The 24,265-nt window shown below is 48.1% G+C and overlaps 1 protein-coding gene across 1 annotated transcript in view; it reads left to right on the forward strand.

The window, feature by feature from the left end:
- The first annotated feature begins 2,740 nt into the window (after positions 1-2,740).
- Positions 2,741-24,265, forward strand: part of LOC142665110 (thrombospondin-3-like) — a 39,341-nt gene continuing 17,816 nt past the window's right edge. The window contains exons 1-6 of the mRNA XM_075844656.1: positions 2,741-2,943; positions 3,005-3,261; positions 6,527-6,629; positions 6,716-6,742; positions 7,047-7,129; positions 7,360-7,411. Of these exons, the coding sequence (XP_075700771.1) occupies positions 2,748-2,943; positions 3,005-3,261; positions 6,527-6,629; positions 6,716-6,742; positions 7,047-7,129; positions 7,360-7,411 (718 nt within the window). The 5' untranslated portion in view covers positions 2,741-2,747. The remainder of the gene's footprint in view (positions 2,944-3,004; positions 3,262-6,526; positions 6,630-6,715; positions 6,743-7,046; positions 7,130-7,359; positions 7,412-24,265) is intronic.

The raw sequence follows: 24,265 nt of genomic DNA on the forward strand, positions 1-24,265 counted from the left end.
GGACACCCATTATATACACACAGGACACCCATTATATACACACACAGGACACCCATTATATACACACAGGACACCCATTATATACACACAGGACACCCATTATATACACACAGGACACACATTATATACACACAGGACACACATTATATACACACAGGACACCCATTATATATACACAGGACACCCATTATATACACACAGGACACACATTATATACACACAGGACACACATTATATACACACAGGACACCCATTATATATACACAGGACACATTATATACACACAGGACACCCATTATATACTCACAGGACACCCATTATATACACACAGGACACCCATTATATACACACAAGACACCCATTATATACACACAGGACACCCATTATATACACACAGGACACCCATTATATACACACAAGACACCCATTATATATACACAGGACACACATTATATACACACAGGACACATTATATACACACAGGACACCCATTATATACACACAGGACACCCATTATATACACACAAGACACCCATTATATACACACAGGACACCCATTATATACACACAGGACACCCATTATATACACACAAGACACCCATTATATATACACAGGACACCCATTATATATACACAGGACACACATTATATACACACAGGACACATTATATACACACAGGACACCCATTATATACACACAGGACACACATTATATATACACACAGGACACACCTTATATATACACACAGGACACACCTTATATACACACAGGACACCCATTATATACACACAGGACACCCATTATATACACACAGGACACCCATTATATACACACAGGACACACATTATATATACACACAGGACACACCTTATATACACACAGGACACACATTATATATACACACAGGACACACCTTATATACACACACAGGACACCCATTATATACACACAGGACACCCATTATATATACACACAGGACACCCATTATATACACACACAGGACACCCATTATATACACACACAGGACACACCATTATATACACACAGGACACCCATTATATACACACAGGACACCCATTATATATACACACAGGACACCCATTATATACACACAGGACACCCATTATATACACACAGGACACCCATTATATACACACAGGACACCCATTATATACACACAGGACACCCATTATATACACACAGGACACCCATTATATACACACAGGACACCCATTATATACACACAGGACACCCATTATATACACACAGGACACCCATTATATACACACAGGACACCCATTATATACACACAGGACACCCATTATATACACACAGGACACCCATTATATATACACACAGGACACCCATTATATACACACATTATATACACACAGGACACCCATTATATACACACAGGACTCACATTATATACACACACAGGACACACATTATATACACACACAGGACACCCATTATATATACACACAGGACACCCATTATATACACACAGGACACCCATTATATACACACAGGACACCCATTATATACACACAGGACACCCATTATATACACACACAGGACACCCATTATATACACACACAGGACACACATTATATACACACAGGACACCCATTATATACACACAGGACACCCATTATATACACACAGGACACCCATTATATACACACAGGACACCCATTATATACACACAGGACACCCATTATATACACACACAGGACACCCATTATATACACACAGGACATACATTATATACACACACAGGACACACATTATATATACACAGGACACCCATTATATACACACAGGACACCCATTATATACACACAGGACACCCATTATATACACACAGGACACCCATTATATACACACAGGACACACATTATATACACACAGGACACCCATTATATACACACAGGATACCCATTATATACACACAGGACACCCATTATATATACACAGGACGTACATTATATATACACAGGACACCCATTATATACACACAGGACACCCATTATATATACACACAGGACACCCATTATATATACACACAGGACACCCATTATACACACACAGGACACATTATATATACACAGGACACACATTATATACACACAGGACACACATTATATACACACAGGACACACATTATATACACACAGGACACCCATTATATACACACACAGGACACCCATTATATACACACAGGACACCCATTATATACACACACACACAGGACACCCATTATATACACACACACACAGGACACCCATTATATACACACAGGACACACATTATATACACACAGGACACATTATATACAGGACCTACATTATATACACATCACATACATTATATATACAGGACACACATACATGTGTGTGTTATTGCTGTATACAGTGTATGTTGTAGGTATTATACATTGGAGCAGGTGTAGGTAATGTATGGAGTCCTGAACCCCTCACTTGATATATAGACAGGGTTAATCACAAGTCAGACCTCTATGGCATATGCCCAGGTCCCAGCTCTAGTAGCCGCACCTATATCTATACCCCCCTTGACGAGCCGCCGCTGATTGTTGGATACCGGTGCGCGCGCGGCTCCCTCCTTTATGTTCTGTGTGTTTGCTGCGCTCTGGCTATAGGTGCGGGCCTCAGCGGTTATGTATGAATGTTGTATTTGTGGGCGGGGCTGTGACTACCTGGGCTTCTCTGCAGTGGTGGACCTGATGACGGTCAGCGAGTCTCGCCACATGAGCAGCGCGGTGGAGAAGATCCGCTCAGAGTTGCTGACGGTGAATGATGTTTATTTCCTGGCCACGTTCCGTCTTCCCGCTAAGGCCGGCGGCGTCCTATTTGGAATCTACTCCAAGAAGGATAACACGAAGTGGCTGGAGGCGTCCATCGTGGGTAAAGTGAATAAAGGTAAGGCGCGGTGTGCGGCGCGTGTGACGGAGCGGAGAGATAAGACCTGGTCTTCTTGCAGTTTTGGTGCGCTACATGCGGGAAGACTCCAAGGTCCATTCCGTCAGCTTACAGAACGCCAACCTGTCAGACGGGAACCCCCACAGCGTCATCCTGCGGCTCAGCGGCCTACAGGGGGACACCCTCACCCTGGAGCTCTACGTGGACTGTAAGCAGGTGGACACCAGCCTGGGGCTCCCCGAAATGATGATCATCCCACAGTTTGAGGTGGAATCCGGAGAAATCCGCTCCGGGCACAAGGCCTACCAGAGAATGCAGGTAGGTGGAGGGGGGGGGGGTCTTCTTAAAGGGCCAGCGTCCGGGAAATAAAGCCTCATCAGTGTACAATGAAAACTTGGGCAACTGTGTAGTAGACTTCGGTTCAATTCCGTACGGTTTTCAGTATCCCTGCTTCATGTCAGTAATTAAGAACATTTTTGTTTATATTCACAGATGAAACCAAATCTGGCCTAATACTTTTCACAGCGGACGGTTTGTCACAATTATATCCAGTCTACATTCTCTGTGACCTAAACATAGCTGCATCTCAAATCTCTCTCCGGTCCTGATAGTTTGTTACAATGTATCAGTGCAGATTATATGTGATAGATTGTCTAGACTGGCTACAACTGTGACAAACCCTCAGCTGTGAGAAAAGGATTTTCAACCTCCGGATTTTCCCATTCCTTATTAACACCGCTGTACAGTGGCTGTCCAGAACTATCATATCATAGTCCACATACAGGGTGGCCATCCATGTATGATCAGCGGGTGTCCGACCACTGGGGCTCCACTGATCTTCATATTAATGTGGCGCCGTACATATGGAGTGGCTTGTCCTTGTACTGCAGCTCAGCATCATTCTTGTGTGCGTCTGTCTGTCTGTATATGTGTCTCTGTGCGTCTGCGTGCCTGTGTATATGTGTGTGAGGGCCTGCGTATATGTGCGAGGGCCTGCGTATATGTGTGTGAGGGCCTGCGTATATGTGCGAGGGCCTGCGTATATGTGTGTGAGGGCCTGCGTATATGTGTGTGAGGGCCTGCGTATATGTGTGAGGGCCTGCGTATATGTGTGTGAGGGCCTGCGTATATGTGCGAGGGCCTGCGTATATGTGTGAGGGCCTGCGTATATGTGTGAGGGCCTGCGTATATGTGTGTGGGGCCTGCGTATATGTGTGAGGGCCTGCGTATATGTGTGAGGGCCTGCGTATATGTGTGTGGGGCCTGCGTATATGTGTGAGGGCCTGCGTATATGTGTGAGGGCCTGCGTATATGTGTGAGGGCCTGCGTATATGTGTGTGAGGGCCTGCGTATATGTGTGAGGGCCTGCGTATATGTGTGAGGGCCTGCGTATATGTGCGAGGGCCTGCGTATATGTGTGAGGGCCTGCGTATATGTGTGAGGGCCTGCGTATATGTGTGTGAGGGCCTGCGTATATGTGCGAGGGCCTGCGTATATGTGCGAGGGCCTGCGTATATGTGCGAGGGCCTGCGTATATGTGCGAGGGCCTGCGTATATGTGCGAGGGCCTGCGTATATGTGCGAGGGCCTGCGTATATGTGCGAGGGCCTGCGTATATGTGCGAGGGCCTGCGTATATGTGCGAGGGCCTGCGTATATGTGCGAGGGCCTGCGTATATGTGCGAGGGCCTGCGTATATGTGCGAGGGCCTGCGTATATGTGCGAGGGCCTGCGTATATGTGCGAGGGCCTGCGTATATGTGCGAGGGCCTGCGTATATGTGCGAGGGCCTGCGTATATGTGTGTGAGGGGCCTGCGTATATGTGAGCGGGCCTGCGTATATGTGTGTGAGGGGCCTGCGTATATGTGCGAGGGCCTGCGTATATGTGCGAGGGCCTGCGTATATGTGTGTGAGGGGCCTGCGTATATGTGAGGGGCCTGCGTATATGTGTGTGGGGCCTGCGTATATGTGTGAGGGCCTGCGTATATGTGTGTGGGGCCTGCGTATATGTGTGAGGGCCTGCGTATATGTGCGAGGGCCTGCGTATATGTGTGTGAGGGCCTGCGTATATATGTGAGCGGGCCTGCGTATATGTGTGAGGGCCTGCGTATGTGTGTGAGGGCCTGCGTATATGTGCGAGGGCCTGCGTATATGTGCGAGGGCCTGCGTATATGTGTGTGGGGCCTGCGTATATGTGAGCGGGCCTGCGTATATGTGAGCGGGCCTGCGTATGTGTGCGAGGGCCTGCGTATGTGTGTGAGGGCCTGCGTATGTGTGTGAGGGCCTGCGTATATGTGTGAGGGCCTGCGTATATGTGTGAGGGCCTGCGTATATGTGTGAGGGCCTGCGTATATGTGTGAGGGCCTGCGTATATGTGTGAGGGCCTGCGTATATGTGTGAGGGCCTGCGTATGTGTGTGGGGCCTGCGTATATGTGTGAGGGCCTGCGTATATGTGTGGGGCCTGCGTATATGTGTGTGAGGGCCTGCGTATATGTGTGAGGGCCTGCGTATATGTGTGGGGCCTGCGTATATGTGAGCGGGCCTGCGTATATGTGTGTGAGGGCCTGCGTATGTGTGTGAGGGCCTGCGTATGTGTGTGAGGGCCTGCGTATGTGTGTGAGGGCCTGCGTATATGTGTGAGGGCCTGCGTATATGTGTGAGGGCCTGCGTATATGTGTGGGGCCTGCGTATATGTGTGTGAGGGCCTGCGTATATGTGTGAGGGCCTGCGTATATGTGTGAGGGCCTGCGTATATGTGTGGGGCCTGCGTATATGTGTGTGAGGGCCTGCGTATATGTGTGAGGGCCTGCGTATATGTGTGGGGCCTGCGTATATGTGAGCGGGCCTGCGTATATGTGTGTGAGGGCCTGCGTATGTGTGTGAGGGCCTGCGTATGTGTGTGAGGGCCTGCGTATGTGTGTGAGGGCCTGCGTATATGTGTGAGGGCCTGCGTATATGTGTGAGGGCCTGCGTATATGTGTGGGGCCTGCGTATATGTGTGTGAGGGCCTGCGTATATGTGTGAGGGCCTGCGTATATGTGTGGGGCCTGCGTATATGTGTGTGGGGCCTGCGTATATGTGTGTGAGGGCCTGCGTATGTGTGTGAGGGCCTGCGTATGTGTGTGAGGGCCTGCGTATGTGTGTGAGGGCCTGCGTATATGTGTGAGGGCCTGCGTATATGTGTGGGGCCTGCGTATATGTGTGGGGCCTGCGTATATGTGTGTGAGGGCCTGCGTATATGTGTGAGGGCCTGCGTATATGTGTGGGGCCTGCGTATATGTGAGCGGGCCTGCGTATATGTGTGTGAGGGCCTGCGTATGTGTGTGAGGGCCTGCGTATGTGTGTGAGGGCCTGCGTATATGTGTGAGGGCCTGCGTATATGTGTGAATGTGGGCCCCGTCATGTTATTGATCAGAGGGGATAGGCTAAGGCAGTGGCCCCCAACCTTTTATACCTTGTGCTTCACTTTCAAATACATCAGCCGGGAAAAAGCTGTAGGCGGGGGCGCGGGTGGTGGGGGGGGGGTTAGGGTCCTTCTCCGTTTTCCTCTAACGTGGGGATTTTTTATTTTCCTCACTGCTTAGGGCTCCGTTGAATCCATGAAGTTTGTTCTTGGGGGGTCTCTGAGCAGAGTGGGGGCCCTGAGCGAGTGCCCCTTCCAGGATGACGAGTCCATTCACAATACAGGTAGGGTGGTGGGCTGCGGGGCCGGCGTTACTGTGGACCGGTGCAGCGTCTCATTCACCTCTCTGCTTTGTGTCCCCTCCTCACAGTGAACGGAGTGGTCAATTCCATCCTGGGTAAGTGGCTGCAGTGATGGGGGCTCAGCCTGGGTAAGTGGCTGCAGTGATGGGGGCTCAGCCTGGGTAAGTGGCTGCAGTGATGGGGGCTCAGCCTGGGTAAGTGGCTGCAGTGATGGGGGCTCAGCCTGGGTAAGTGGCTGCAGTGATGGGGGCTCAGCCTGCGTAAGTGGCTGCAGTGATGGGGGCTCAGCCTGCGTAAGTGGCTGCAGTGATGGGGGCTCAGCCTGGGTAAGTGGCTGCAGTGATGGGGGCTCAGCCTGGGAACCTCGAAGCTTCTAATAGTTGTGCTCCTTCTTCTCAGGAGAACACACCAAGGCCCTGATCACACAGATGACGCTGTTCAATAAGGTCCTGGCTGAGCTGAGAGAAGACATCCGGGACCAGGTCAGGGGGTGCAGCATTACACAGCGGGGTTTCTGGGTACTGAGATTTAGGGGTCACCGGTCATTCTCCGGATAGGGTCACACCAGTCACATGAACGGCCCAGCAATGAGCAGAGTATTGAGGATTTATCAAACGTAAAACTTGTATCAGTCCCCCAAGAACAGGAGTCCCCAGACAAGGAGGCGAATGTCAGAGGGAGGGCGTCTACTGACTAATGTCTCTGTGTCCAGGTGAAGGAGATGTCCCTCATCCGTAATACCATCATGGAGTGTCAGGTGTGCGGTGAGTACCTACAACATGGACAGATATTCCCAGCATGCTCTGCTCCGCGACCACAGAGATCCAGCAGTCACAGACACCTCTCCTACTGTAGAGTAACAGAGACTACAGAGATCCAGCAGACACAGACACCTCTCCTACTGTAGAGTAACAGAGACTACAGAGATCCAGCAGACACAGACACCTCTCCTACTGTAGAGTAACAGAGACTACAGAGATCCAGCAGACACAGACACCTCTCCTACTGTAGAGTAACAGAGACTACAGAGATCCAGCAGACTCAGACACCTCTCCTACTGTAGAGTAACAGAGACTACAGAGATCCAGCAGACACAGACACCTCTCCTACTGTAGACTAACAAAGACTACAGAGATCCAGCAGACACAGTCACCTCTCCTACTGTAGAGTCACAGAGACTACAGAGATCCAGCAGTCAGTCACCTCTCCTACTGTAGAGTAACAGAGACTACAGAGATCCAGCAGACACCTCTCCTACTGTAGAGTAACAGAGACTACAGAGATCCAGCAGTCACAGTCACCTCTCCTACTGTAGAGTAACAGAGATTACAGAGATCCAGCAGTCACAGACACCTCTCCTACTGTAGAGTAACAGAGACTACAGAGATCCAGCAGACACAGACACCTCTCCTACTGTAGAGTAACAGAGACTACAGAGATCCAGCAGACACAGTCACCTCTCCTACTGTAGAGTAACAGAGACTACAGAGATCCAGCAGACACAGACACCTCTCCTACTGTAGAGTAACAGAGACTACAGAGATCCAGCAGACACAGACACCTCTCCTACTGTAGAGTAACAGAGACTACAGAGATCCAGCAGACACAGACACCTCTCCTACTGTAGAGTAACAGAGACTACAGAGATCCAGCAGACACAGACACCTCTCCTACTGTAGAGTAACAGAGACTACAGAGATCCAGCAGACTCAGACACCTCTCCTACTGTAGAGTAACAGAGACTACAGAGATCCAGCAGACACAGACACCTCTCCTACTGTAGACTAACAGAGACTACAGAGATCCAGCAGACACAGTCACCTCTCCTACTGTAGAGTCACAGAGACTACAGAGATCCAGCAGTCACAGTCACCTCTCCTACTGTAGAGTAACAGAGACTACAGAGATCCAGCAGACACCTCTCCTACTGTAGAGTAACAGAGACTACAGAGATCCAGCAGTCACAGTCACCTCTCCTACTGTAGAGTAACAGAGATTACAGAGATCCAGCAGTCACAGACACCTCTCCTACTGTAGAGTCACAGAGACTACAGAGATCCAGCAGTCACAGTCACCTCTCCTACTGTAGAGTAACAGAGACTACAGAGATCCAGCAGACACCTCTCCTACTGTAGAGTAACAGAGACTACAGAGATCCAGCAGTCACAGTCACCTCTCCTACTGTAGAGTAACAGAGATTACAGAGATCCAGCAGTCACAGACACCTCTCCTACTGTAGAGTAACAGAGACTACAGAGATCCAGCAGACACAGACACCTCTCCTACTGTAGAGTAACAGAGACTACAGAGATCCAGCAGTCACAGTCACCTCTCCTACTGTAGAGTAACAGAGATTACAGAGATCCAGCAGTCACAGACACCTCTCCTACTGTAGAGTAACAGAGACTACAGAGATCCAGCAGACACAGACACCTCTCCTACTGTAGAGTAACAGAGACTACAGAGATCCAGCAGTCACAGACACCTCTCCTACTGTAGAGTAACAGAGACTACAGAGATCCAGCAGACACAGACACATCTCCTACTGTAGAGTAACAGAGATTACAGAGATCCAGCAGACACAGTCACCTCTCCTACTGTAGAGTAACAGAGATTACAGAGATCCCACAGACACCTCTCCTACTGTAGAGTAACAGAGATTACAGAGATCCAGCAGACACAGTCACCTCTCCTACTGTAGAGTAACAGAGATTACAGAGATCCCGCAGACACCTCTCCTACTATAGAGTAACAGAGATTACAGAGATCCAGCAGACACAGACACCTCTCCTACTGTAGAGTAACAGAGACTACAGAGATCCAGCAGACACAGACACATCTCCTACTGTAGAGTAACAGAGATTACAGAGATCCCGCAGACACAGACACCTCTCCTACTGTAGAGTAACAGAGATTACAGAGATCCAGCAGACACAGTCACCTCTCCTACTGTAGAGTAACAGAGATTACAGAGATCCCACAGACACCTCTCCTACTGTAGAGTAACAGAGATTACAGAGATCCAGCAGACACCTCTCCTACTGTAGAGTAACAGAGACTACAGAGATCCAGCAGACACAGTCACCTCTCCTACTGTAGAGTAACAGAGACTACAGAGATCCAGCAGACACAGACACCTCTCCTACTGTAGAGTAACAGAGATTACAGAGATCCAGCAGACACAGTCACCTCTCCTACTGTAGAGTAACAGAGACTACAGAGATCCAGCAGACACAGTCACCTCTCCTACTGTAGAGTAACAGAGACTACAGAGATCCAGCAGACACAGTCACCTCTCCTACTGTAGAGTAACAGAGATTACAGAGATCCAGCAGACAGTCACCTCTCCTACTGTAGAGTAACAGAGACTACAGAGATCCAGCAGACACAGTCACCTCTCCTACTGTAGAGTAACAGAGACTACAGAGATCCAGCAGACACAGACACCTCTCCTACTGTAGAGTAACAGAGACTACAGAGATCCAGCAGACACAGTCACCTCTCCTACTGTAGAGTAATAGAGACTACAGAGATCCAGCAGACACAGTCACCTCTCCTACTGTAGAGTAACAGAGACTACAGAGATCCAGCAGTCACAGACACCTCTCCTACTGTAGAGTAACAGAGACTATAGAGATCCAGCAGACACAGACACCTCTCCTACTGTAGAGTAACAGAGATTACAGAGATCCAGCAGACACAGTCACCTCTCCTACTGTAGAGTAACAGAGATTACAGAGATCCCGCAGACACAGACACCTCTCCTACTGTAGAGTAACAGAGATTACAGAGATCCAGCAGACACCTCTCCTACTGTAGAGTAACAGAGATTACAGAGATCCAGCAGACACAGACACCTCTCCTACTGTAGAGTAACAGAGATCAGAGATCCCGCAGACACAGTCACCTCTCCTACTGTAGAGTAACAGAGACTACAGAGATCCAGCAGACACAGACACCTCTCCTACTGTAGAGTAACAGAGACTACAGAGATCCAGCAGACACAGGCACCTCTCCTACTGTAGAGTAACAGAGATTACAGAGATCCCACAGACACCTCTCCTACTGTAGAGTAACAGAGATTACAGAGATCCAGCAGACACAGTCACCTCTACTACTGTAGAGTAACAGAGATTACAGAGATCCAGCAGACACCTCTCCTACTGTAGAGTAACAGAGATTACAGAGATCCAGCAGACACAGACACCTCTCCTCTCCTACTGTAGAGTAACAGAGATCAGAGATCCCGCAGACACAGTCACCTCTCCTACTGTAGAGTAACAGAGACTACAGAGATCCAGCAGACACAGACACCTCTCCTACTGTAGAGTAACAGAGACTACAGAGATCCAGCAGACACAGTCACCTCTCCTACTGTAGAGTAACAGAGACTACAGAGATCCAGCAGACACAGTCACCTCTCCTACTGTAGAGTAACAGAGACTACAGAGATCCAGCAGACACAGTCACCTCTCCTACTGTAGAGTAATAGAGACTACAGAGATCCAGCAGACACAGTCACCTCTCCTACTGTAGAGTAACAGAGACTACAGAGATCCAGCAGTCACAGACACCTCTCCTACTGTAGAGTAACAGAGACTATAGAGATCCAGCAGACACAGACAACTCTCCTACTGTAGAGTAACAGAGATTACAGAGATCCAGCAGACACAGTCACCTCTCCTACTGTAGAGTAACAGAGATTACAGAGATCCCGCAGACACAGACACCTCTCCTACTGTAGAGTAACAGAGATTACAGAGATCCAGCAGACACAGACACCTCTCCTACTGTAGAGTAACAGAGATTACAGAGATCCAGCAGACACCTCTCCTACTGTAGAGTAACAGAGATTACAGAGATCCAGCAGACACAGACACCTCTCCTCTCCTACTGTAGAGTAACAGAGATCAGAGATCCCGCAGACACAGTCACCTCTCCTACTGTAGAGTAACAGAGACTACAGAGATCCAGCAGACACAGACACCTCTCCTACTGTAGAGTAACAGAGACTACAGAGATCCAGCAGACACAGTCACCTCTCCTACTGTAGAGTAACAGAGACTACAGAGATCCAGCAGACACAGTCACCTCTCCTACTGTAGAGTAACAGAGACTACAGAGATCCAGCAGACACAGTCACCTCTCCTACTGTAGAGTAACAGAGACTACAGAGATCCAGCAGTCACAGACACCTCTCCTACTGTAGAGTAACAGAGATTACAGAGATCCCGCAGACACAGACACCTCTCCTACTGTAGAGTAACAGAGATTACAGAGATACAGCAGTCACCTCTCCTACTGTAGAGTAACAGAGATTACAGAGATCCAGCAGACACAGTCACCTCTCCTACTGTAGAGTAACAGAGACTACAGAGATCCAGCAGACAGTCACCTCTCCTACTGTAGAGTAACAGAGACTACAGAGATCCAGCAGACACAGTCACCTCTCCTACTGTAGAGTAACAGAGACTACAGAGATCCAGCAGACACAGTCACCTCTCCTACTGTAGAGTAACAGAGATTACAGAGATCCAGCAGACACAGACACCTCTCCTACTGTAGAGTAACAGAGACTACAGAGATCCAGCAGACACAGACACATCTCCTACTGTAGAGTAACAGAGACTACAGAGATCCAGCAGACACAGACACATCTCCTACTGTAGAGTAACAGAGATTACAGAGATCCCGCAGACACAGACACCTCTCCTACTGTAGAGTAACAGAGATTACAGAGATCCAGCAGACACAGTCACCTCTCCTACTGTAGAGTAACAGAGATTACAGAGATCCCACAGACACCTCTCCTACTGTAGAGTAACAGAGATTACAGAGATCCAGCAGACACCTCTCCTACTGTAGAGTAACAGAGACTACAGAGATCCAGCAGACAGTCACCTCTCCTACTGTAGAGTAACAGAGACTACAGAGATCCAGCAGACACAGACACCTCTCCTACTGTAGAGTAACAGAGATTACAGAGATCCAGCAGACACAGTCACCTCTCCTACTGTAGAGTAACAGAGATTACAGAGATCCCACAGACACCTCTCCTACTGTAGAGTAACAGAGATTACAGAGATCCAGCAGACACAGTCACCTCTCCTACTGTAGAGTAACAGAGATTACAGAGATCCCGCAGACACCTCTCCTACTATAGAGTAACAGAGATTACAGAGATCCAGCAGACACAGACACCTCTCCTACTGTAGAGTAACAGAGACTACAGAGATCCAGCAGACACAGTCACCTCTCCTACTGTAGAGTAACAGAGACTACAGAGATCCAGCAGACAGACACCTCTCCTACTGTAGAGTAACAGAGACTACAGAGATCCAGCAGACACAGTCACCTCTCCTACTGTAGAGTAACAGAGACTACAGAGATCCAGCAGTCACCTCTCCTACTGTAGAGTAACAGAGACTACAGAGATCCAGCAGACACAGACACCTCTCCTACTGTAGAGTAACAGAGATTACAGAGATCCAGCAGACACAGTCACCTCTCCTACTGTAGAGTAACAGAGACTACAGAGATCCAGCAGACACAGTCACCTCTCCTACTGTAGAGTAACAGAGACTACAGAGATCCAGCAGACACAGTCACCTCTCCTACTGTAGAGTAACAGAGACTACAGAGATCCAGCAGACACAGTCACCTCTCCTACTGTAGAGTAACAGAGACTACAGAGATCCAGCAGACAGACACCTCTCCTACTGTAGAGTAACATAGACTACAGAGATCCAGCAGACACAGACACCTCTCCTACTGTAGAGTAACAGAGATTACAGAGATCCAGCAGACACAGACACCTCTCCTACTGTAGAGTAACAGAGACTACAGAGATCCAGCAGACACAGACACCTCTCCTACTGTAGAGTAACAGAGATTACAGAGATCCAGCAGACACAGTCACCTCTCCTACTGTAGAGTAACAGAGACTTCAGAGATCCAGCAGACACCTCTCCTACTGTAGAGTAACAGAGACTACAGAGATCCAGCAGACACAGTCACCTCTCCTACTGTAGAGTAACAGAGACTACAGAGATCCAGCAGACAGACACCTCTCCTACTGTAGAGTAACAGAGATTACAGAGATACAGCAGTCACCTCTCCTACTGTAGAGTAACAGAGATTACAGAGATCCAGCAGACACAGTCACCTCTCCTACTGTAGAGTAACAGAGATTACAGAGATCCAGCAGACACAGACACTTCTCCTACTGTAGAGTAACAGAGATTACAGAGATCCCGCAGACACAGACACCTCTCCTACTGTAGAGTAACAGAGATCCAGCAGACACCTCTCCTACTGTAGAGTAACAGAGACTACAGAGATCCAGCAGACACAGTCACCTCTCCTACTGTAGAGTAACAGAGACTACAGAGATCCAGCAGACACAGACACCTCTCCTACTGTAGAGTAACAGAGATTACAGAGATCCAGCAGACACAGTCACCTCTCCTACTGTAGAGTAACAGAGACTACAGAGATCCAGCAGACACAGTCACCTCTCCTACTGTAGAGTAACAGAGACTACAGAGATCCAGCAGACACAGTCACCTCTCCTACTGTAGAGTAACAGAGACTACAGAGATCCAGCAGACACAGTCACCTCTCCTACTGTAGAGTAACAGAGATTACAGAGATCCAGCAGACACAGACACCTCTCCTACTGTAGAGTAACAGAGACTACAGAGATCCAGCAGACACAGTCACCTCTCCTACTGTAGAGTAACAGAGACTACAGAGATCCAGCAGACAGTCACCTCTCCTACTGTAGAGTAACAGAGACTACAGAGATCCAGCAGACACAGACACATCTCCTACTGTAGAGTAACAGACATTACAGAGATCCCGCAGACACAGACACCTCTCCTACTGTAGAGTAACAGACATTACAGAGATCCAGCAGACACAGTCACCTCTCCTACTGTAGAGTAACAGAGATTACAGAGATCCCACAGACACCTCTCCTACTGTAGAGTAACAGAGATTACAGAGATCCAGCAGACACCTCTCCTACTGTAGAGTAACAGAGACTACAGAGATCCAGCAGACACAGTCACCTCTCCTACTGTAGAGTAACAGAGACTACAGAGATCCAGCAGACACAGTCACCTCTCCTACTGTAGAGTAACAGAGACTACAGAGATCCAGCAGACACAGTCACCTCTCCTACTGTAGAGTAACAGAGACTACAGAGATCCAGCAGACACAGTCACCTCTCCTACTGTAGAGTAACAGAGATTACAGAGATCCAGCAGACACAGACACCTCTCCTACTGTAGAGTAACAGAGACTACAGAGATCCAGCAGACACAGTCACCTCTCCTACTGTAGAGTAACAGAGACTACAGAGATCCAGCAGACAGTCACCTCTCCTACTGTAGAGTAACAGAGACTACAGAGATCCAGCAGACACAGACACATCTCCTACTGTAGAGTAACAGACATTACAGAGATCCCGCAGACACAGACACCTCTCCTACTGTAGAGTAACAGACATTACAGAGATCCAGCAGACACAGTCACCTCTCCTACTGTAGAGTAACAGAGATTACAGAGATCCCACAGACACCTCTCCTACTGTAGAGTAACAGAGATTACAGAGATCCAGCAGACACCTCTCCTACTGTAGAGTAACAGAGACTACAGAGATCCAGCAGACACAGTCACCTCTCCTACTGTAGAGTAACAGAGACTACAGAGATCCAGCAGACACAGACACCTCTCCTACTGTAGAGTAACAGAGATTACAGAGATCCAGCAGACACAGTCACCTCTCCTACTGTAGAGTAACAGAGATTACAGAGATCCCACAGACACCTCTCCTACTGTAGAGTAACAGAGATTACAGAGATCCAGCAGACACCTCTCCTACTGTAGAGTAACAGAGACTACAGAGATCCAGCAGACACAGTCACCTCTCCTACTGTAGAGTAACAGAGATTACAGAGATCCCGCAGACACCTCTCCTACTATAGAGTAACAGAGATTACAGAGATCCAGCAGACACAGACACCTCTCCTACTGTAGAGTAACAGAGACTACAGAGATCCAGCAGACACAGACACATCTCCTACTGTAGAGTAACAGAGATTACAGAGATCCCGCAGACACAGACACCTCTCCTACTGTAGAGTAACAGAGATTACAGAGATCCAGCAGACACAGTCACCTCTCCTACTGTAGAGTAACAGAGATTACAGAGATCCCACAGACACCTCTCCTACTGTAGAGTAACAGAGATTACAGAGATCCAGCAGACACCTCTCCTACTGTAGAGTAACAGAGATTACAGAGATCCCGCAGACACAGACACCTCTCCTACTGTAGAGTAACAGAGATTACAGAGATCCAGCAGACACCTCTCCTACTGTAGAGTAACAGAGATTACAGAGATCCAGCAGACACAGACACCTCTCCTACTGTAGAGTAACAGAGATCAGAGATCCCGCAGACACAGTCACCTCTCCTACTGTAGAGTAACAGAGACTACAGAGATCCAGCAGACACAGACACCTCTCCTACTGTAGAGTAACAGAGACTACAGAGATCCAGCAGACACAGGCACCTCTCCTACTGTAGAGTAACAGAGACTACAGAGATCCAGCAGACACAGTCACCTCTCCTACTGTAGAGTAACAGAGACTACAGAGATCCAGCAGTCACAGACACCTCTCCTACTGTAGAGTAACAGAGACTACAGAGATCCAGCAGACACAGACACCTCTCCTACTGTAGAGTAACAGAGACTACAGAGATCCAGCAGACACAGTCACCTCTCCTACTGTAGAGTAACAGAGACTACAGAGATCCAGCAGACACAGACACCTCTCCTACTGTAGAGTAACAGAGACTACAGAGATCCAGCAGACACAGTCACCTCTCCTACTGTAGAGTAACAGAGACTACAGAGATCCAGCAGACACAGACACCTCTCCTACTGTAGAGTAACAGAGATTACAGAGATCCAGCAGACACAGTCACCTCTCCTACTGTAGAGTAACAGAGATTACAGAGATCCCACAGACACCTCTCCTACTGTAGAGTAACAGAGATTACAGAGATCCAGCAGACACAATCACCTCTCCTACTGTAGAGTAACAGAGATTACAGAGATCCAGCAGACACCTCTCCTACTGTAGAGTAACAGAGATTACAGAGATCCAGCAGACACAGGCACCTCTCCTACTGTAGAGTAACAGAGATCAGAGATCCCGCAGACACAGTCACCTCTCCTACTGTAGAGTAACAGAGACTACAGAGATCCAGCAGACACAGACACCTCTCCTACTGTAGAGTAACAGAGACTACAGAGATCCAGCAGACACAGTCACCTCTCCTACTGTAGAGTAACAGAGATTACAGAGATCCCGCAGACACCTCTCCTACTATAGAGTAACAGAGATTACAGAGATCCAGCAGACACAGACACCTCTCCTACTGTAGAGTAACAGAGACTACAGAGATCCAGCAGACACAGACACATCTCCTACTGTAGAGTAACAGAGATTACAGAGATCCCGCAGACACAGACACCTCTCCTACTGTAGAGTAACAGAGATTACAGAGATCCAGCAGACACAGTCACCTCTCCTACTGTAGAGTAACAGAGATTACAGAGATCCCACAGACACCTCTCCTACTGTAGAGTAACAGAGATTACAGAGATCCAGCAGACACCTCTCCTACTGTAGAGTAACAGAGATTACAGAGATCCCGCAGACACAGACACCTCTCCTACTGTAGAGTAACAGAGATTACAGAGATCCAGCAGACACCTCTCCTACTGTAGAGTAACAGAGATTACAGAGATCCAGCAGACAGACACCTCTCCTACTGTAGAGTAACAGAGATCAGAGATCCCGCAGACACAGTCACCTCTCCTACTGTAGAGTAACAGAGACTACAGAGATCCAGCAGACACAGACACCTCTCCTACTGTAGAGTAACAGAGACTACAGAGATCCAGCAGACACAGGCACCTCTCCTACTGTAGAGTAACAGAGACTACAGAGATCCAGCAGACACAGTCACCTCTCCTACTGTAGAGTAACAGAGACTACAGAGATCCAGCAGTCACAGACACCTCTCCTACTGTAGAGTAACAGAGACTACAGAGATCCAGCAGACACAGACACCTCTCCTACTGTAGAGTAACAGAGACTACAGAGATCCAGCAGACACAGTCACCTCTCCTACTGTAGAGTAACAGAGACTACAGAGATCCAGCAGACACAGACACCTCTCCTACTGTAGAGTAACAGAGACTACAGAGATCCAGCAGACACAGTCACCTCTCCTACTGTAGAGTAACAGAGACTACAGAGATCCAGCAGACACAGACACCTCTCCTACTGTAGAGTAACAGAGATTACAGAGATCCAGCAGACACAGTCACCTCTCCTACTGTAGAGTAACAGAGATTACAGAGATCCCACAGACACCTCTCCTACTGTAGAGTAACAGAGATTACAGAGATCCAGCAGACACAGTCACCTCTCCTACTGTAGAGTAACAGAGATTACAGAGATCCAGCAGACACCTCTCCTACTGTAGAGTAACAGAGATTACAGAGATCCAGCAGACACAGACACCTCTCCTCTCCTACTGTAGAGTAACAGAGATCAGAGATCCCGCAGACACAGTCACCTCTCCTACTGTAGAGTAACAGAGACTACAGAGATCCAGCAGACACAGACACCTCTCCTACTGTAGAGTAACAGAGACTACAGAGATCCAGCAGACACAGTCACCTCTCCTACTGTAGAGTAACAGAGACTACAGAGATCCAGCAGACACAGTCACCTCTCCTACTGTAGAGTAACAGAGACTACAGAGATCCAGCAGACACAGTCACCTCTCCTACTGTAGAGTAATAGAGACTACAGAGATCCAGCAGACAGTCACCTCTCCTACTGTAGAGTAACAGAGATTACAGAGATCCCACAGTCACCTCTCCTACTGTAGAGTAACAGAGATTACAGAGATCCCGCAGACACAGACACCTCTCCTACTGTAGAGTAACAGAGATTACAGAGATCCAGCAGACACAGACACCTCTCCTACTGTAGAGTAACAGAGATCAGAGATCCCGCAGACACAGTCTCCTCTCCTACTGTAGAGTAACAGAGACTACAGAGATCCAGCAGACACAGACACCTCTCCTACTGTAGAGTAACAGAGACTACAGAGATCCAGCAGACACAGTCACCTCTCCTACTGTAGAGTAACAGAGACTACAGAGATCCAGCAGACACAGACACCTCTCCTACTGTAGAGTAACAGAGATTACAGAGATCCCGCAGACACAGACACCTCTCCTATTGTAGAGTAACAGAGACTACAGAGATCCAGCAGTCACAGACAGCTCTCCTACTGTAGAGTAACAGAGACTACAGAGATCCAGCAGACACAGTCACCTCTCCTACTGTAGAGTAACAGAGACTACAGAGATCCAGCAGACAGACACCTCTCCTACTGTAGAGTAACAGAGACTACAGAGATCCAGCAGACACAGTCACCTCTCCTACTGTAGAGTAACAGAGACTACAGAGATCCAGCAGACAGACACCTCTCCTACTGTAGAGTAACAGAGACTACAGAGATCCAGCAGACACAGACACCTCTCCTACTGTAGAGTAACAGAGACTACAGAGATCCAGCAGACACAGTCACCTCTCCTACTGTAGAGTAACAGAGACTACAGAGATCCAGCAGACACAGTCACCTCTCCTACTGTAGAGTAACAGAGACTACAGAGATCCAGCAGTCACCTCTCCTACTGTAGAGTAACAGAGACTACAGAGATCCAGCAGACACAGACACCTCTCCTACTGTAGAGTAACAGAGATTACAGAGATCCAGCAGACACAGTCACCTCTCCTACTGTAGAGTAACAGAGACTACAGAGATCCAGCAGACACAGTCACCTCTCCTACTGTAGAGTAACAGAGACTACAGAGATCCAGCAGACACAGTCACCTCTCCTACTGTAGAGTAACAGAGACTACAGAGATCCAGCAGACACAGTCACCTCTCCTACTGTAGACTAACAGAGACTACAGAGATCCAGCAGACAGACACCTCTCCTACTGTAGAGTAACATAGACTACAGAGATCCAGCAGACACAGACACCTCTCCTACTGTAGAGTAACAGAGACTACAGAGATCCAGCAGACACAGACACCTCTCCTACTGTAGAGTAACAGAGATTACAGAGATCCAGCAGACACAGTCACCTCTCCTACTGTAGAGTAACAGAGACTTCAGAGATCCAGCAGACACCTCTCCTACTGTAGAGTAACAGAGACTACAGAGATCCAGCAGACACAGTCACCTCTCCTACTGTAGAGTAACAGAGACTACAGAGATCCAGCAGACAGACACCTCTCCTACTGTAGAGTAACAGAGATTACAGAGATCCAGCAGTCACAGTCACCTCTCCTACTGTAGAGTAACAGAGACTACAGAGATCCAGCAGACAGACACCTCTCCTACTGTAGAGTAACAGAGATTACAGAGATCCAGCAGACACAGTCACCTCTCCTACTGTAGAGTAACAGAGACTACAGAGATCCAGCAGACACAGTCACCTCTCCTACTGTAGAGTAACAGAGACTACAGAGATCCAGCAGTCACCTCTCCTACTGTAGAGTAACAGAGACTACAGAGATCCAGCAGACACAGACACCTCTCCTACTGTAGAGTAACAGAGATTACAGAGATCCAGCAGACACAGTCACCTCTCCTACTGTAGAGTAACAGAGACTACAGAGATCCAGCAGACACAGTCACCTCTCCTACTGTAGAGTAACAGAGACTACAGAGATCCAGCAGACACAGTCACCTCTCCTACTGTAGAGTAACAGAGACTACAGAGATCCAGCAGACACAGTCACCTCTCCTACTGTAGAGTAACAGAGACTACAGAGATCCAGCAGACACAGTCACCTCTCCTACTGTAGACTAACAGAGACTACAGAGATCCAGCAGACACAGTCACCTCTCCTACTGTAGACTAACAGAGACTACAGAGATCCAGCAGACAGACACCTCTCCTACTGTAGAGTAACATAGACTACAGAGATCCAGCAGACACAGACACCTCTCCTACTGTAGAGTAACAGAGATTACAGAGATCCAGCAGACACAGTCACCTCTCCTACTGTAGAGTAACAGAGACTTCAGAGATCCAGCAGACACCTCTCCTACTGTAGAGTAACAGAGACTACAGAGATCCAGCAGACACAGTCACCTCTCCTACTGTAGAGTAACAGAGACTACAGAGATCCAGCAGACAGACACCTCTCCTACTGTAGAGTAACAGAGATTACAGAGATCCAGCAGTCACAGTCACCTCTCCTACTGTAGAGTAACAGAGACTACAGAGATCCAGCAGACAGACACCTCTCCTACTGTAGAGTAACAGAGATTACAGAGATCCAGCAGACACAGTCACCTCTCCTACTGTAGAGTAACAGAGATTACAGAGATCCAGCAGACACAGACACTTCTCCTACTGTAGAGTAACAGAGACTACAGAGATCCAGCAGACACAGACACCTCTCCTACTGTAGAGTAACAGAGATTACAGAGATCCAGCAGACACAGTCACCTCTCCTACTGTAGAGTAACAGAGACTACAGAGATCCAGCAGACACAGGCACCTCTCCTACTGTAGAGTAACAGAGACTACAGAGATCCAGCAGACACAGTCACCTCTCCTACTGTAGAGTAACAGAGACTACAGAGATCCAGCAGTCACAGACACCTCTCCTACTGTAGAGTAACAGAGACTACAGAGATCCAGCAGACACAGACACCTCTCCTACTGTAGAGTAACAGAGACTACAGAGATCCAGCAGACACAGTCACCTCTCCTACTGTAGAGTAACAGAGACTACAGAGATCCAGCAGACACAGACACCTCTCCTACTGTAGAGTAACAGAGACTACAGAGATCCAGCAGACACAGTCACCTCTCCTACTGTAGAGTAACAGAGACTACAGAGATCCAGCAGACACAGACACCTCTCCTACTGTAGAGTAACAGAGATTACAGAGATCCAGCAGACACAGTCACCTCTCCTACTGTAGAGTAACAGAGATTACAGAGATCCCACAGACACCTCTCCTACTGTAGAGTAACAGAGATTACAGAGATCCAGCAGACACAGTCACCTCTCCTACTGTAGAGTAACAGAGATTACAGAGATCCAGCAGACACCTCTCCTACTGTAGAGTAACAGAGATTACAGAGATCCAGCAGACACAGACACCTCTCCTCTCCTACTGTAGAGTAACAGAGATCAGAGATCCCGCAGACACAGTCACCTCTCCTACTGTAGAGTAACAGAGACTACAGAGATCCAGCAGACACAGTCACCTCTCCTACTGTAGAGTAACAGAGACTACAGAGATCCAGCAGACACAGTCACCTCTCCTACTGTAGAGTAACAGAGACTACAGAGATCCAGCAGACACAGTCACCTCTCCTACTGTAGAGTAATAGAGACTACAGAGATCCAGCAGACAGTCACCTCTCCTACTGTAGAGTAACAGAGACTACAGAGATCCAGCAGTCACAGACACCTCTCCTACTGTAGAGTAACAGAGACTATAGAGATCCAGCAGACACAGACAACTCTCCTACTGTAGAGTAACAGAGATTACAGAGATCCAGCAGACACAGTCACCTCTCCTACTGTAGAGTAACAGAGATTACAGAGATCCCGCAGACACAGACACCTCTCCTACTGTAGAGTAACAGAGATTACAGAGATCCAGCAGACACAGACACCTCTCCTACTGTAGAGTAACAGAGATCAGAGATCCCGCAGACACAGTCTCCTCTCCTACTGTAGAGTAACAGAGACTACAGAGATCCAGCAGACACAGACACCTCTCCTACTGTAGAGTAACAGAGACTACAGAGATCCAGCAGACACAGTCACCTCTCCTACTGTAGAGTAACAGAGACTACAGAGATCCAGCAGACACAGACACCTCTCCTACTGTAGAGTAACAGAGATTACAGAGATCCCGCAGACACAGACACCTCTCCTATTGTAGAGTAACAGAGACTACAGAGATCCAGCAGTCACAGACACCTCTCCTACTGTAGAGTAACAGAGACTACAGAGATCCAGCAGACACAGTCACCTCTCCTACTGTAGAGTAACAGAGACTACAGAGATCCAGCAGACAGACACCTCTCCTACTGTAGAGTAACAGAGACTACAGAGATCCAGCAGACACAGTCACCTCTCCTACTGTAGAGTAACAGAGACTACAGAGATCCAGCAGACAGACACCTCTCCTACTGTAGAGTAACAGAGACTACAGAGATCCAGCAGACACAGACACCTCTCCTACTGTAGAGTAACAGAGACTACAGAGATCCAGCAGACACAGTCACCTCTCCTACTGTAGAGTAACAGAGACTACAGAGATCCAGCAGACACAGTCACCTCTCCTACTGTAGAGTAACAGAGACTACAGAGATCCAGCAGTCACCTCTCCTACTGTAGAGTAACAGAGACTACAGAGATCCAGCAGACACAGACACCTCTCCTACTGTAGAGTAACAGAGATTACAGAGATCCAGCAGACACAGTCACCTCTCCTACTGTAGAGTAACAGAGACTTCAGAGATCCAGCAGACACAGTCACCTCTCCTACTGTAGAGTAACAGAGACTACAGAGATCCAGCAGACAGACACCTCTCCTACTGTAGAGTAACAGAGATTACAGAGATCCAGCAGTCACAGTCACCTCTCCTACTGTAGAGTAACAGAGACTACAGAGATCCAGCAGACAGACACCTCTCCTACTGTAGAGTAACAGAGATTACAGAGATCCAGCAGACACAGTCACCTCTCCTACTGTAGAGTAACAGAGATTACAGAGATCCAGCAGACACAGACACTTCTCCTACTGTAGAGTAACAGAGACTACAGAGATCCAGCAGACACAGACACCTCTCCTACTGTAGAGTAACAGAGATTACAGAGATCCAGCAGACACAGTCACCTCTCCTACTGTAGAGTAACAGAGACTACAGAGATCCAGCAGACACAGTCACCTATCCTACTGTAGAGTAACAGAGACTACAGAGATCCAGCAGACACAGTCACCTCTCCTACTGTAGAGTAACAGAGACTACAGAGATCCAGCAGACACAGTCACCTCTCCTACTGTAGAGTAACAGAGATTACAGAGATCCAGCAGACAGTCACCTCTCCTACTGTAGAGTAACAGAGACTACAGAGATCCAGCCGACACAGACACCTCTCCTACTGTAGAGTAACAGAGACTACAGAGATCCAGCAGACAGACACCTCTCCTACTGTAGAGTAACAGAGATTACAGAGATCCAGCAGACACAGACACCTCTCCTACTGTAGAGTAACAGAGACTACAGAGATCCAGCAGACACAGACACCTCTCCTACTGTAGAGTAACAGAGATTACAGAGATCCAGCAGTCACCTCTCCTACTGTAGAGTAACAGAGACTACAGAGATCCAGCAGACACAGACACCTCTCCTTCTGTAGAGTAACAGAGACTACAGAGATCCAGCAGACACAGACACCTCTCCTACTGT

Source organism: Rhinoderma darwinii, chromosome 12 (assembly GCF_050947455.1).
Source record: "Rhinoderma darwinii isolate aRhiDar2 chromosome 12, aRhiDar2.hap1, whole genome shotgun sequence".
NCBI lineage: Eukaryota > Metazoa > Chordata > Amphibia > Anura > Rhinodermatidae > Rhinoderma > Rhinoderma darwinii.